This window comes from Lynx canadensis, chromosome B4 (genome assembly GCF_007474595.2).
Source record: "Lynx canadensis isolate LIC74 chromosome B4, mLynCan4.pri.v2, whole genome shotgun sequence".
Classification (NCBI taxonomy): Eukaryota; Metazoa; Chordata; class Mammalia; order Carnivora; family Felidae; genus Lynx; species Lynx canadensis.
In genome coordinates, this window is record NC_044309.1 from 51131105 (window position 1) to 51148531 (window position 17427).

The 17427-nt window shown below is 34.5% G+C and overlaps 1 protein-coding gene across 4 annotated transcripts in view; it reads left to right on the forward strand.

Annotated features, from left to right (window-relative positions):
- PIK3C2G (phosphatidylinositol-4-phosphate 3-kinase catalytic subunit type 2 gamma) overlaps positions 1-17427 on the forward strand; it is a 358133-nt gene that overhangs the window by 24485 nt on the left and 316221 nt on the right. For all 4 annotated transcript variants that reach the window (XM_030322152.1, XM_030322155.1, XM_030322154.1 and 1 more), the window contains exons 2-5: positions 247-1005; positions 6642-6724; positions 10182-10339; positions 15763-15877. In XM_030322152.1, coding sequence (XP_030178012.1) covers positions 328-1005; positions 6642-6724; positions 10182-10339; positions 15763-15877 — 1034 coding nt within the window. In that variant the 5' untranslated portion in view covers positions 247-327. The remainder of the gene's footprint in view (positions 1-246; positions 1006-6641; positions 6725-10181; positions 10340-15762; positions 15878-17427) is intronic.

Consider the following 17427-nt stretch of genomic DNA (forward strand, 5'->3'; position numbering starts at 1 on the left):
TTCCTGTCATAATTCATGTAGACTTATTTTTTGCTTATAGGAGTTTCACAAATCTAAAGTCAATAGTCCCCCAACAGACTTTAATGTTGTGAAACCTAATGGAGTTTTAGATTATTCATGAATCATTTCATTTACTAAGGAGAAGCTTCAAAACAATTGTTTATATTTATTCATCATATTCCTTTCTTGCAGGTTCTTTTATTTCTCATTAATCGAAGAATTTTTTTTCTTTTATGCTTTTTCTAGGAAAATTCCTATCATCTTTCATAATATCACCAAGTCAATATCTGGAGCAGAATCAATCCTCTCAGTTACATAAAATTAAAAATGGCATATTGTTGGAAAACAGATCTAAATACCAGTGAATCACATGAAGAGCAGCATGAGCACCAAGAATTTCACTCTGTAAATCAGTCCTTTTTCCCTAGCCACGTCAGTCTGGGTTTTGATCAGCTAGTAGACGAGATCAGGATTAAAATTCCATTCTATCAGAGTGAAATTGAAGAAAACACTGTTTGTGTACCCCATGCACCAAACTGGGACTCAACAAGGCATTCATTACATGAAACACACCAAATACCCTTGAATGAATTAACTTCTCAGACCTCAGAACTCTCCTGTCACCAAGTTGGGAAAACACCAGTAATTGGTTTTAGGCGCTCTGTGCTACCAAATCCTGAAGATATGAACAAACAAAGCTCTTGTGGAAACCCCATAGGAAAATATCATGGTGGTGATGATTACAGAATAAATATTTCAGCTCCATCATCCACTAGTCTGGATAAAATTAATTCACAGAGAGAATCAGAAAATGCAAATCATAACTACCACATAGGATTTGAAAGTAGCATCCCTTCTACATATCCATCCTTCTCAACTAACTTCATGCCAAAAGAAGAGAATAAAAGAAGTAGAAATATGAACATTGTGAAACATTCTCTGATGCTTTCTGAAGGTTCTTTTCCACCCAGGACCTGGGAAAGTACACAGCCAGAGAATACAGAGGTATGTATTTATCACATATGTTGGCCTAAAAAAAAAAAAGAATCTGGAAGAATCATTCAATAATGTACTGGATTAATTTGGTAATGAGGGTCATTCAACTTAATAGGAAAACGTATTGATATTATTTGTAAAAAAATAATTTATTATTCACAAATTCTGTGTTCCTAAATTAATGACTTTTTCTGAAGAAAAAATTAAAACGGTACATCATTTTAAAGTTCCAATTTCATCAAAACTAAATAAAGTGTTACAGTCTTTACATTTTATTTGATAAAAAATATAACTGGAAATTTTGATGAAAGTAATTTTGATTCTTACTGTATTATTATGCATACATAAAAAACACATACATCTCATTTGATTGATATTTTTGAGTCATACTGTCATAAATTAAAACTTTATATCATTATGGTAGGAAAAATGTCCTTTTACCCAGAGACTCCTAAATTATGCTGTTGGCAGGCAACATCTATTGGGATCATTCCAAGAGTAGGAAATTAAGCAATAATTGTGCACTTCATCCTAATGGTTTCATCAGTAGTTCTCCAATCAATTTAGTTACCACAGAGTTTCTTGTATAATATTTGAATATTTCTCTGCTTACACTAAGTCTAGACACAAGCGAAACTGGAAGTAAACAGTAAAAAAAAAAAAAATGAAACATTATTGCAGCTATAATTTACAGGGTGAAGCAAAAGGACTCCTCATTTATTCAACAACCATCATATTCTTAAAATATACATGATATACTAGGCATAATGAATGCAAAGAAATGACATGACACTTGAATTCAGAAATAGCATATTGCTCAAATTAACTTGCCAACAAATAATGGCAACAGAGTAAAATAACAGATAGAATGAGTTCACAGGAGAGGAAATACCTAATTCTGAGGCACTTGAGAGGAGGTAGCAACTCAACTGATCTGAATTAAAAGTCAGTGAATTTGGGGTGCCTGAGTGGCTCAGTATGTTAAGCAGCCAACTTTGGCTCAGGTCATGATCTCATGGCTCATGAGTTCGAGCCCTGCGTCGAGCTCTGTGCTGACCGCTCAGAGCCTGGAACCTGTTTCAGATTCTGTCTCCCTCTCTTTCTGCCCCTCCCCTGCTCAAACTCTGCCTCTCTCTCTTAAAAATAAACATTAGGGGCGCCTGGGTGGCGCAGTCGGTTAAGCGTCCGACTTCAGCCAGGTCATGATCTCGCGGTCCGTGAGTTCAAGCCCCGCGTCAGGCTCTGGGCTGATGGCTCGGAGCCTGGAGCCTGTTTCCGATTCTGTGTCTCCCTCTCTCTCTGCCCCTCCCCCGTTCATGCTCTGTCTCTCTCTGTCCCAAAAATAAATAAAAACGTTGAAAAAAAAATTAAAAAAAAAATAAACATTAAAAAAAATTTTAAGTCAATGAATTTTAGGGACATCTATTTATGATCAAGGCAAAATATAACTTAGAATATAACTTCTCCTGATTTCAGATACTGAACAAAAGGCTGTATAGGACACCGTCCTTGAGGTCAACTTTACCAAAGTTTATCATTTTGATAAACACCGCAGTGTTGCATCATCCTCACTTCCTCGTGGGGGCACTTTCTTGCTTGCAGAGCAGGCTAGTAAAGCCCAGTCTGAGCAGCAATATCGCTAAGTTTGAGCAGGCACAGCCTGCAGTTCCAGGCGGAGTGCCAGCGGAGGTATGCAATGGGCGGGAGTCAGAAACCTGTATGAGATTTACTGTAGGTTTTTGGACAAGTGGTTGTGTTTAGCACACACAAGTACAAGTTATGTAGTATAAGTTCTAATTCTAACCTAGCAAGAGAAGGCAGCTGAGTAGTAGTTCAGGCATTCAATTGAGATTACACAAAGCTATCTCTTTTTGTTTGTTTTGTTTTATGTTTATTTATTTCTTTATTTTTAAGAGTGAGAGAGCATGAGCAGAGGAGGGGCAGAGAGAGAGGGAGACACAGAATCCAAAGCAGGCTCTAGGCTCTGAGCTGTCAGCATACAGCCCGACACTGGGCTCGAACTCATGAAACATGAGATCGTGACCTGAGCCAAAGTCGGATGCTCAACCAACTGAGCCACCCAGGCACCCCATACCCAAAGCTATCACTTAAGAGTGTTAAACATATACTCTAGAGTGAATGCTGCACCTGCCAAAATAGATATGGCCTAACAAAAAATAGAATAAAGACTAAAGAGACCAAAAAGATCTTAACTGTCTTCCAGGGAAAAACTGTATACTTTGTAAAAAAGACAACACAATTTATAGTGTGTCATCTATAATGCTGAACATATAATAATAGATACACAGATATGTAAAGAAGCAGAGAATTTTGACCCACAATCAAGAAAATAACCCAGTCAATTCAAAGAGATCCTGACATAGTTCAGATGTTGAAATTAACAGAGACTTTAAGGTGGTTATCACTGTTGAAGTAGATAAAGTAAAAGATGGACATTATGAGTAGACCAATGAAGAATCTCAAGAGGAAGCTAGAAACTACAAAAAAATAAAGACTATGCATTTTCTAGTACTGAAAACACAGTATCTGAAATGGAAAAATCACTAGGTGTACTTAAAAACATATAGAAGATAACAGAGAGGAAGATAGTAAACTTGAAAGAAAAATAAGACAAATTATCCAAACTAAAGAAGAGAAAATAAAACGATTATATAAAAATGAGCAAGGACTCAAACTTATGGGAAGCTGATAATATGGACAATTTTGGAATGCTAGTGGAGAGGAGAGGAAAAATAGGAAAACCAACTTAAAGAAATAATGGTCTGACCATTTCCCAAATTTGGCATAAAATGTCAAATTATAGATCTAAGAAGCTGAACAAGTCCCAGACAGAGTAAATACAAAGGCAATCACATGTAGACAAATCATGCTCAAATACCTGAGAAAAAAAGGTAAAGGAAAATCCTAAAAGAGAGCAGAGAGGGAAAACATTTCACACAGCAGAACAATAATCTTAATTAAAGCAAATTTCTATCAGAAACAATGGAAGCAAGACAACAATGGAATGACATTTAAAATTATTTTTTAAGTTTATTTATTTATTTTGGGAAAAGAGAGAGAGAGAGAAAGCAAGAGCGAGCACATGCCTGCAAGTGGAAGAGGGGCAGAGAGAGACAGGGAGAAAGAGAATCCCAAGCAGGCTTTGCACTGTTAGCACAGAGCCCAATGCGGGCCTCATCTCAGGAACCGTGAGATCATGACCTGAGCCGAAATCAAGAGTCTGATGCTTAATCAGCTGAGCCACTCAGGTACCCCAACAATGGAATGACATTTTAAAGGATATATATCCATATTTATACACACACAAAATATATATACATATATATGTATGTATGTATATCTATACTTTTGTATCAATTGAGTATATACTTCAAAACATAAAATAAAATAAAGATATCATATAAACAAATGTTGAGAGAAATTAGCCAGCTAACATGCACACAAAAATACTAAAGTGCTTTGAGTACAAGGAAAATGACACCAGATGGAATCTAAAAATGAAAAAAGAGCAGTAAAAATGGTAAATATATTAGTAAATAGGAAAAACTACTTTTAAATTTTGATAGCTGTTTAAAGCAAACAACAGCATTTACCTGAGAGTTATTTTATATAGAGAGATGAAAAATACATGACAACAATAGCATAAAGGGTGGAAGGGGTAAACATTATTAGCTATTATGAATTCTTACATTCATTTTAACTGCATTGGTACAGTATTAATTCTAAGTACACCATGATATGTTAAGGATGCATATAGTCATTTCTAAGTATAGCTATTAAAAAAAAATAATACTGAGAAGAAAAACTAAAAATCCAAGAGAATTAAATAAGAAAACAAAATCAAATAAACCAAAAAGGAAGGGAAGTAAAAATAGAAAAATAAATTATAAACAAATAGAAACAAAATGAATATGGCAGTCTTAAATCCAATAATATCCATAAATATACTCAATAAATGGACTACATATTCTAAGTAAAAGAGAAAAATTGACAAACTAGATAAAAGAAATGTAACTACTACTACAACAGATGAACTTAAGAAAGGCACAAATAAGTTGAAAATAAATGAAACAGAAGATGTAGCCTTTGATCAGTAATTAATACCAGAAAAAGTACAGTTCAAGGCAGAGCATTATTAGAGAAAGAAAAGGATCATTTCTTAATGACAACAAGGTTCATCAGGAAAATACAACAAATGTAATGTATTACAACAAAATACAACAAATGTAAATGTTATGTACCTAATAATAGCTTCAATATATACAAACAAAAATGACTCCATTTAAAGTTAATCATGTACCCACCTTCTGACTGAGTCACTTATGGATTTTTTCATAAGAAATAAAACACAGGTCCTTATACATACTTGTATGTAAAAATTAATAGTTTTCCTTATAAAAACTATGAACACCCCAAATGTCCATTGACAGGAAGACAGATAAACAAATTATGAAACTGTGAAATATTCATCAACAGAATAGTACTAATTGGCAATAAAAAATGAACAACTGATGTGTGACAACATAGAAAAATTTAAAAATATATATCATTTAAGTGAAAGAAACCAGAAAGGAGCACACACACTTAATCTATGATGTTAGAAATCTGAATAATCTGAATAGTAGTTACCAAATAAATGTAGTTTGATAGAAGGAGATGTGGGGGAACTTTCTAAAGTGATGGAAATGTTCTATATTTTTATTGTGCTGTTGATAGCACAGTTGTATACACTCCTCAAAACTTATATTACTTAAGATTCATGCATTTTTCTGTATGCATTACCTCACCTAAAAAATCCACATAAATAAATAAATAAATAAATAAATAAATAAATAAATAAATAATAAATACAGAATGAATTGAAGGGATGTAGGATGGGATAACCCAAAATGTGCCACTTGGGCATAAAGTTTATTTCAAGTTGAAAGTAATAAATACACAGCAGATGCAGGAAAAACTTTGCTTCCCTCATAACTGCCTGAATTTACATTGGAAAGAAGAGAATTATTAACAGAGACTCCCCTTTACCCCAAGGAATTTATCTAGAAAATAAAGCAACCTTTGTTTTCAAACACATCTTTTCATCTTCTTGTGAATGGCTTTCCTCCCCTTTGTGTTCGCAGACTCCTACCAGTCTCTTTAGCTCAAATAAGCTTCAAGTTGCCTCATTGTCTTTGGAATCTCTTGTGTGGATTCCCCATACATACATATATATACCTGTTAAATTTGATTTTCTCCTGTTAATCTGTCTCACGTCAATCTGATTCTAAATCCAGCTAGAAGGACCATAGGACGGGAAGTTCTTCCTTCCGGACAGAATCTTTTTTTTTTTTAAGTTTATTTATTTATTTATTTTGAGAGAAACAGAGACAGTACAAGTGCGGGAGGGGCAGAGAGAGAGGGAAAGAATCTCAAGCAGGCTCCAGGCTGTCAGCACAGAGCCTGATGTGGGGCTTGAACCCACAAATATGCCAGCTCCTGACCTGTGCCAAAACCAAGAGTCAAACACTGAGACAACCCAGGTGCCCTTCGGACAGACTCTTTAAAACAAAATTAAAAATGTAGAATTGTATTAATGATTTCTCCACATCAAACCATATTAATTTGACAGTTTTTATTTTAAGCTGACAGGTTGTTCTATTCAGCTGGTTGAAGTACCTCAAGGCAGTAATAAGAGTCTGGCCTCCTTCTGCGACAAAGTAAAAAAGTGAGTCTTGCTATTTCATGAAACTTGGAAATTTCTGTGCCGGCATAAATTTGTCTATTTTATAACAGCACTGAACTGATTAATTTTGAATACAAAATGTTAAAGTTTTATATATTTTAACAGTGAAAAATATAAATTCATGACAAATTAGTTCATTGATTCACTTCTAGTATTGTTTTTGTTGTTTTTAGTCAAATCATTTTATTTTCTTGATAATTCAGTTAAAGTTAAATGTTTAATAATTTCAGACCTGCCCTTGCTATTTGTTGACAGTTTAGTTTGCAGTGAATTAATTTCTTATTTAATGGCATAACTGACTGACTTCTCTGGCTCTGTCCCAAATTAGCATAGATTTATTCTTCCTACCTGGAATATACTATTTAGAATGATGAGACTGCCCTCCTTTTAATAACTCAATCTTACCTTGAATGAATTTCCAGAATAATGAACAAATGCATGGGTGTTTGTCCATTGAAAAACGAATTTGTTCATTAGAGGATATTACAAAAACATCACTGGTCCCCTTTTTACTTATTTAAAATGAACTTATAATATAAAGCTAGCTTCTGTTTTTTAAGACCAATTTCTTATTAGCAGTTAAAATTTATATAACCCCATCTCTTCTGCTGCTAGGGTTCCCAAAAGCTTTGAAAAATTCATGCATTTTCCTTCTCTTAATTTTTATCTATTTATAGCTACTATAAAAATAATAAATATACATATAAATAAACTTTAACTTATTTATCAGCTATAGCAGCTTCCTGCTAAATGATCATTTGGGACTAAAGACTGGAATCATTTATTTAATAGTTAATTTAAAGGCTATTTGAATGACTAATAAGAAGTCCATGCATGAGAGAGATTCAAAAGTGGAACAAACAAACAGAAAAGCAAGGTCTCTGTCCTAAAAAGCTTGTAACCCTGCTGGAAGAACTGAAAGGCATACAGACAAAAAAACTAAACTAAACTAAACTAAACTAAACTAAACTAAACTAAACTAAACCTAGCAGCTCAAATCCATGAAAATATTTAATAATTAATGTCTCACTCTTGCTCACAGAAAAATAAAATAAAATGACTCTTTGGATTGCTAAATTAGCATCTTTAAAGATATCAATATTGATTCTTTTAGGAATAAACTACTCACTGTCACAAACTGACAAGCATTGCCAGGAACTTGACATTTTATATCTAAGATATGATCATTTCTACCCATTAAGCATGAGCAATAGCTCATCTTAATATCACAAGATATCACTCAGTATAAATCCATTGACAAAACACTTATTACTAGTCCTTCCCATCACTTCCTTTTTTAACATAATGTAATATTCTCAGATGAAGTCTTCTTGTGGATGTAATAGTGACACAAAATACTTTATGTGATGGTTTGTCACTAGCTCATGGTGCATTTTCTGAGTTCCTAAATGTAATTTTTCTCAATGGTTCCTTTCAAAGTAACCATGAAACTAAAACAGATGACCAAATAATAATAAACTTTAGTGTAGTAAAAGGAAGAGATAGGTTATATTTACACATACTTATCTTGGTTTTCAATAATCCTTTTTGATGTATGCTCATATATAAAATGATTAAATTTATAAATGCCTAATTATTTTTTACACATACTATTCATCCAACAACAACATATTGAAGATCTACTATGTACTAGGCACTGTCCAACCCCTCTTAATTCAAAAGAAGACCAAATTGAGTTTGAAAGCCAGGTTTTTTAAGAGGGTGATAATAGAATGGATTTATGTATCCAGTTTAGTCTGTTTTTATTTAATATTTAAACATACCTAAAATGTTTGTAATATTCCTGTTATATACCCTTTAAAGAGAGTCTCTAACTTGTTGGATCTGGTTTCTTTTTTTGACATGCTTTTAAGCCACATCTTTCAAGCAATGTGTCATATTTTTGTAAAAAATACAATAAAATGGCATAGCATATGCAAAGTTCTGGCCACAGTAGATGCTCAGCAAAGTTTTAGGAGAGAATAGGTCATAAATTTGCATTTTAAATTTATTTCCTGAAAAACAGGAGAAGCTTAAATCATGTATGCGTGGAATAGTATCCTATCATATGGTGAATACTAAATCATGAAATTCCTCCACCAGAAGTTGGAGTCTAGATCTTTATCCTCAGGTATAAGAGAGGAGAGACGCCCAAATATTTATCCTGAACAATGGGTTTTCAAACTGTAGCTATGGAGCAGCAGCAGTAATGGCTTACTTGGAAAACTGTTAGTAGGGGAAGTGAAGATTCCTCCACAGATCTATTGAATCAGCAAATATGAGGATGGGACTCAGAAATAGGTGATTCTGGCACATACCAGCCCATGCACTTTTTCATTTATCAGGCCCCTCAAGAAGGGGCTGTTTCTGTGGAATTTAACAGCATAGAAATTAAGCTATCTCAGTGAGCATGGCACTACTTTAATGCTGCACAAAGAGAATGAATGCTAAGGATGTAATTCCTATTGATACATTACATCGAATGTATGACATACATTCTACACACAGAACGTATAACGTTCTCTTCAGGAATAGCACTACAAAATTTAGATGTCTGAACAATTAACAAAAAACACAATTTCATATTCATTATCAAAGGCATTTTAAATATCTAAGTTGCAAATAATCTTATGTTATATTCTACATGTGGGTAATAACATGAATCAAAAGGGATTCAGCTATAATAATATATGATAGTTATGACACATCACATGGGTATATGCTTACATTCTACGAAACTCTTTCACATGCGTTGTCACTTGTAATCCTTGCCATAAACCTTTGAAGTAGATATAAATATTCTTAATTGTACAATCAAAGGAACTGATCAAATAACTTGCCTCTGACAATAAAATTACTAAAGGGAAGAGTCAGCATTCAAACTCAAGGCTTCTGGCTCCAAGGATAAACTATTTTGCAATTCTCTGACTCACTGGAGCAAGAAGGAATTGTTCAGTTTGTGCAAATGTCTTTTGGGCTAAATTACTTATGTAAAATCCAGAGATTTGTGTAAAAACCAAAAATTTTGAGCCAAGAGTGGTATTTACCAATGGAACACAAACAAGATAATTTATTTACCAAAATCCTTAAATCAAAATGAGTGACTTCCAGCTTGAGAAAGTTAGCAAAAACCAAGGGGAGGTGTTCAGCTTCAAAATTAATGTCAATGAAGGAAGTCTTCATGATTCAGAGTCAGTTTTCATGCCTGATAAATGCCAATATATTCTTAATTGCTTCAAATGAGATGCTCCTGGGGAAATCTAAAGAACAGTCTTTTATGGTTGTCTTAGTATAATTGTAATCTTTACCAATCTGGCCTAGTTAATAGCACTGTACCACCAATCACGTGCTGATTGTTTCCATATTTTAAATCTAAAGCAAACTGAACATGAAGTTTCTTACAATCTCTCCTAAGTATTTTTTCCCATATATTTTTCAGGATAAGAGAAACATATCATGCAGCTGACATTAATTCGAATTCAGGGAAGATCTGGAGCACTACTGCAGCATTTCCATGTCAGCTTTTTTCTAACACTAAGTTTAATATAAATATTTGTATTGATAACTCAACACAACGACTTCATTTTAAGCCATACGGTAAGCGACCTTGCAAAATAAATATAAAAATCTACACAAAGCTAATAGGCTGCACAGCCTTGAGTCCACAGACTGAAAGCATTAAAAGAAGCATTATTAAATGCTAGTATTTTGCCCTAAACTGGAGTTAAGAGGAAAATAGCTGGAAACCTTTTGTGAACATTTGTTGAGCTATTGTTTTTAAGAACTCTCTTCATATAGCTCACCCCAGAACACTTTACTTTCCTACTATATAATACCCGATGGCAAGTATAACAAATTTTTGGCATATTAAAAACAAAACTAAATTTCAAAAAGATTATAGATAAAGCATATGAATGAAATGAATGAATATATATATGAAAATGGCAATACTAACCATTAGAAACAACTATGTCATTCGAATGTAAATAATAGGCATTGATACATAGTCTTTATTCTCACTGTAGGAAGTATAGGAGCCTTATGAATAATGAGCAGATCCATTCATCAGTCTCTGGGGATGAATCCTGGAACCTGGATTCTGCATCTTATCAAACTCATCAGATGATTCTTTTTTTTTTTCTAGAGTTTTAGAATCTCTTTAAAATTGTTTAATAATTTTAATATATATATTAAATATATGCATTATGTATAATATATATTATATTGTGTATAATATATGTTATAGATATATTATATCTATCTATATATATATCTATATCTATATATATATATAGAATAATATATATATATTAGAGAAAGAAAGGGGGAGAGAGCATGAGCTGGGGAGGGATAAAGAGGGAGGGAGAACAAGAAATCTCAAGCAGCCTCCACACTCAAAACAGAGCCCAACGTGGGGCTTGATTCCATGACTCTGGTATAATGACCTGAGCCGAAAACAAGAGTCTGACTCTCAACCAACTTAGCCACCCAGGCGCCCCAAAGTTTAATATTTCACTGTTATAGTCAACTATTTTGCAAAACAATAATAGTTCTTTAAACATTAGTTTCTACTAATGAGTTTCTACATATGAGCTATTTTTTCTTGGCAAATAATAACAAATATTTTCTTTTATTGATTGTTATTAATATTATTATTACTTTGGTTTTTTTTTTCTTACTCTAGTCAAGATTCTGAGTTAGTACAGATGGCTACAAACAGCAATGTTATGTTGGAATATTTAGCTAGGACCATCTGGTCTGAAACTAACAAAAACCAACTTCTGCTTCCTTACAAAGAAAAAAAATTCTTAAAGAATATAGGGATTTCTTACAGAATTTATGAGTAAGAATTCAGCAGATTCAGGAACGTACTAAAGGCACAGATGAACAAGCAGTCCAAAATTCCTGTATGCATCTCACCTCATCTCTTCTATATAATTGCTTCTCATGTTTCCCTTGTTTACTGCTGACTCATTTCCCTTGCTTTTCCAGAACATATGGAAAGCCAAGTTCTCAAGCTTAAATGCTATTTGGCCAGTTACCTACAGAAAATTTAATCTCTCTATTAGATCCAATTCCAAAATTCTAAAAAGCAAGATTCTGATTGCCCAGCCAAAATCAGTGGTGTTGAACCCTGAGTCAATCACAATCTGTATCATCTTGGCATCAGTTGCTGGAGAAGAGGGGAGTAACTGTAAACTAGGGAGACCACTTCTCTTCTTCTAATTTACAGTATTTAATTTCTAACATTTCTTTCTCTCTCTCTCTCTGCATGTTCTTTTGTTGAATTTGGCCAGTTGGAGGCCATTTCTGGCTTTTATGAGAAGTTTCAGGAAAGTGATTAGGTCATTGTGTTTAGTGTTAGAGATGTATAGTAGTAAACAGGATGTCTGCACTGTCAAGGATATTTACAAGGGGGAGGAAGAGGAGGAGGAGGAAGGGGTGAAGTACAGGAGAAAAAGAGGGAAGAAGCAGAGAAGGAAAGGACACCTTCATGAAAACATACAGAGCGTGTGCCACTGTTGGGAGGAAAATTTTTCCCCTATCTACTTATATTTGAAGGGGATGAGGGTGGTGGCTGTGACAGAACTGACAATAGATTAATAGGAGAAAAGGCAAGGTTATTTACATATGCATGGAGGGGTTACTCAATAATGAGTAACCTGCTGAATACCCAGAGGTAAAGGTTTATATACCAATTTAATGTAAAAGCGTGTATATGTGTGTGTGTGTTGAGGTGTGTCAGAGCTTCACTAAGAAAGTAGGAACCATCTAGTGGATGGGCAATCTGTCTCCTTCCTGGAATTTATAGGAAATTCCCTCAGAAGGAAGTTAGTGGAAGCTGTATTTTAGGGAGTCTCTGCTTTAGTCAGATAATAAAAGTTCAGATAAGATTTCAAATACCTTCACTATGAAATCATCTTTATGCTAAAACTGTGATCCTTTCACCACTTTATGTTAAGTGTTTTACTAGTAAATACAGATGTGCTCTAAAGAACAAAATAGTGTATCTGAAGAGTATATCAAGAATGACTTCAATAAAAGATGTTGTTGCTAGAAATTTAGAGAATAATGAAATCTAGATAAATAAAGCGGACAAGATGGATGAGGATAAGGCATTTTCATCCAAAAAGAATACTGTTTCCCCAAGAGTGAAGAAATAGAATCCTTCTAGAGAAGTAGGTGTTTTAAGCAAAGAATTCTGTCTGTGTTCCACAATCTTCAGCCATCATTTCAATGAAGATGATTCCTGTGTCCTTATTTACAAGTACAAAGTTTCTCTAGAGTGTCTTTACTTTCAACTACATTTTAGATTTAGATGATGCATGGTCAGAACTGTATTAGGAGGCCATTTATGACATGCAAAGTGTTGGAAGTAGAAACCAGTTTGCAAAGATTAAAGAGTGATTTACAACTGTTTGTAAAAGTTATCTACTAAGAAGTTTGGCAATATTGGGAAGGTTAAAAAAATACTGTCTTAATGTAATGAAATGTGTAAGGGGAGATTTTATTTTAAGAAAAAACAAAAATTTTAAGAAAAAACAAAATCATCTTTACCATGGAGAATATTGAATATATAAAAGAAAGGGTAGGGGTGCCTGGGTGGTGTAGTTGGTTAAGCATATGACTTTGGTTCAAGTCATGAGCTGTTCACAAGTTTGAGCCCCATATCAGGCTCTGGACTGACAGCTCAGATCCTGGAGCCTGCTTCAGATTCTGTGTCTCCCTCTCTCTGCCCCTCCCCCACTTTCTCTCTCTCTCTCTCTCTCTCTCTCTCTCTCTCTCTCTCTCTCTCTTAAAAATAAATAAACATTAATTTCTTTAAATAAAAAATAGGGGATTTAACTGATGGAAATAGAACCTAGGGTAGGAAAAATCTGAGATTAAGAAGTAGGATATAGTAAAAAAGTCAAAATACTTATATCTCACAAGATGTGTAAAGAGGTAGAGAATGATGTGTAAAAGACTAGATTTAATGCACAGGTAGTTAATTGAAGAATCTCAAATGGGCATTAGCCTCTTCTATATGGTAGGCAATATAGTCAACAGATTGAGAAGGGCTGCATAAAGTGGAAGAGTACAAGAAATTGGGGAAAGTATTATATTAGCTGCCAAACTGAAGGTACAAGTATAAAATCTACTTAAAAGAGGTCATAGTACTTGTTCACTTACAATATGGATGAGAAATTTAATCATAGACACTTAATGGTTGACTTCAAGGAGAAAGATGATAATTTCAGGTTTAAATATGCCTAATTTGAAGTAATAATGAAACATTCAAAGAGTAACATGAAACAGATAGTAGGAGATAATTAAGCTGAAGCACAGGGGAGAAGTAATAGTAGAAATTGGATTATGGAGTCTACCATGCAGAGTGGAAAGATGTAGTGAAATAATGATTTCATGCATGCCCCCTATAGCACAGGGGATGCAGCCTGGAAATGGGAGAGTCAAGTTAATTAAAATGAACTGGTATCCCCGGAGATATTTTCCTGCCATTATATACTGGCAATTTTCTCCCCTCCTTGTCAATGCTCTTACAGTCATGATTTTGCTGTGGCCATATTTTCTTCTAGCTGCAATCATACTATTTCAGTCATTATTCCCAAGCAACAGTGTGTTTAAGATAACTCTCTCCCATGTCAAAGCATTTCCACAACCCTTAATTCCATGATTATCTTTACCATTTGTTTCTCTAGCCATTTCTTAGAAAATACCTTGATACAACCCACATTTTTAGGGGCGGCTGGGTGGCTCAGTCAGTTAAGCATCTGATTTCAGCTCAGGTCATGATCTTGTGGTTGTCAGACTGAGCCCCACATTGGGCTCCGCACTGAGAAGGAGCCTGCTTGGGATTCTCTCTCTCTCCCTCTCTCTCTGCTCCTCCCTCTCTCTCTCTCTCACTCAAAATAAATAAACAAGCTTTAAAAAATGTAAAAACCCACACTTTTAAATCCAGTATTATTCTCCCCGCCGCCCCCCCCCCCCGCCACCTTTTTTTGTGGCAGGTTCGGCAATACCAATTGCACTACATTTTGTTGGCCAGTTTGTGTCAAAAACATTTTTTCCAAACAGAAGGGTATGGCAGAAAAGGAAGACACAGCAAAGTAAACAGATAATGGCAAACTGAATACAACTCAGATGAATACAACTGAGTGTTTGCAATATGCTGTTCAAATTCTGATTAATGGTCATCAGTACAGTCCGTTTTTACTTTCTTCATTGATTGCGACCATGAATTCACATTCAAAGCATAGAGATATATATATATATATATATATATATATATATATATATATACAATTTTCAACTATTTTCATTTATGATAGTAAATGAGCCCTGCACTATTTCATAGACAACCATTACTGTAAACTCAGTGTGGTGCTGGTCACTACTAAGTAGCATATGTATATAAGAGCTTAGTGGGGAGATTACAGAATGTAAAGCCAAAGGATTTGTATTCAACAGTATGCTTACGCTTTGAGCTCCAGAGAAAGTGTAGAAAAAAAGCACATGCTCATTAAAGTCATCACAATGCTGTCCAAGATGGAAACTTTGGTGATTCCTACATGGGGAAGGAAGAACAATAAACTTTGGAGACTTAGAATCATCAAGAGCACAAGCTTTGGAATCTGACAGATTTAGGTTGGACTCTTTGCTTGCCACTATCACTCACTATACAATGTCCTTGGCATTTCCCAAGTCTCTGTGAGCACTCAGGGTAGAACACTTTTTCTGCAGAGCCACAGCATATTCAGGTTTTAATATGAGGAATACAATACCAGGCTCCATCAGTAATGTGAAAACAGATTGATCAAAGAAAATGCAAACAGTATTTTCAAAAGTACCTCCAAATTTGATGAGACTAATAAATGAGATGCATCTCATTTTAATTCCTCTTGATGGAGCTAGACAGTTATAGTTCATAATGTGTATATCTTTTTTGTGCTCAAAACCTTTTCCCCAGCCAATATATGATAAGCTCTTAATAACTTTTTATTATTCACCTTTGTTTTTAGCTAATTATCTTGTCAAAGACCTAATTGCAGAGGTTCTACATTTTTCTACAAATGACGAATTATTCCCCAAAGATCATCTTCTAAGTATATGTGGCTATGAAGAATTTTTACAGAAGTAAGTATCTTATTAAGGTAAATTTTGATCATTGTTATAACCTATATTAAGACACACTTCATTTTTTTTTCTTTTAAACATACTTTGGACAAACACTATAGTCTTAGAACCAGCATAATTAAATCAATTTTGCCCTTTTTAATATGAATTCAAAATTTTAAGACTCATATCAACAGGTGCATTCTTGGTTTTATTTTGTTATCTTGTGTATTTATGGCAAAATGTATTTAAATGACCTGTGACCAGGCTGACATTCTCAGGACATGGAACTTTCAGTTTTGAAACGAAGAAAATTCTGGGCAACACAAATTACTGCAATAAAGCTTATTAAGGCTAATCACGGGGCGCTGGGTGGCTCAGTCAGTTAAGCGGTTAAGTCTCCAACTTTGGTTCAGGTTATGATCTGGCCATTCACAAGTTCAAGCCCTTCTTCGGGCTCTGTGCTAACCATTCAGAGCCTGGAGCTTGCGGATTCTGTCTTCCTCTCTTTCTGCCCCTACCCCGCTCACGATCTGTCTCCCTCTCCCTCAAAGAAAAATAAATATCAAAAAAAAAAAATTAAAATGTAGCTTGATACACCTGACAGACACACACACAAGAATTAAAAAGACTGGGGCGCCTGGGTGGCTCAGTCGGTTGAGTGTCCGACTTTGGCTCAGGTCATGATCTCGTGGTCTGTGAGTTCAAGCCCCATGTCAGGCTCTGTGCTGACAGCTCAGAGCCTGGAGCCTGTTTCAGATTCTGTGTCTCCCTCTCTCTGCCCCTCCCCTGCTCATGCTCTGTCTCTCTCTCTATGTCAAAAATAAATAAGCATTTAAAAAAAAAAGAATTAAAAAGACTTCACAATTTTTTTAAAATTTTTTTTAATATTTATTTATATTTGTGAGAAAGACAGAGCATGAGCAGGGGAGGGGCAGAGAGAGAGAGGGAGACACAGAATCCAAAGCAGGATCCAGTTGTCAGCAGAGCTAGATGCGGGGCTCAAATTCATGAATGGCAAGATCATGACCTGAAGCGAAGTTGGAGGCTTAACCGCTTAACCAATAGCCACCCAGGCACCCCTGGTCACAATTTTTGAAAACAATAAATTATAATGTAATAACTAAGTTTTGGTTTACAATTGTATTAGTATGCTGACTAAATATTGATTTTTAAAAATCACAGAGGATTTGAGTATAAGCATTACAACATTTTCATAAAAGAGTAACTTTCTTCATTTCTTTAGTCAGGAAGCTCTTAAAGCAATTAGAAAAGTCTGTTCTCATGTAGGTCAACTGCAAATACTTATTTGATAGAAAATTCACTTTCTCTTATTTGTATCACAATTATGCCTATTCTGAAATTCCTTAAAGACCAACCTTGAAAATATAATACAGCTTTAAAGGAGATATTTCTCTGCTGTTATTGCACAGATATTCTAAATAGTAAAGTAAACTGAAGTAGTCGATAAAGTGGTTTGTCACATTTTTTCCTTGTGTTTCCATAAGTGTCTAAAGATTGACAAGTCTCATGAAAGTGTGTTTCTTTTTAGATACCCATTGTTACTGTAA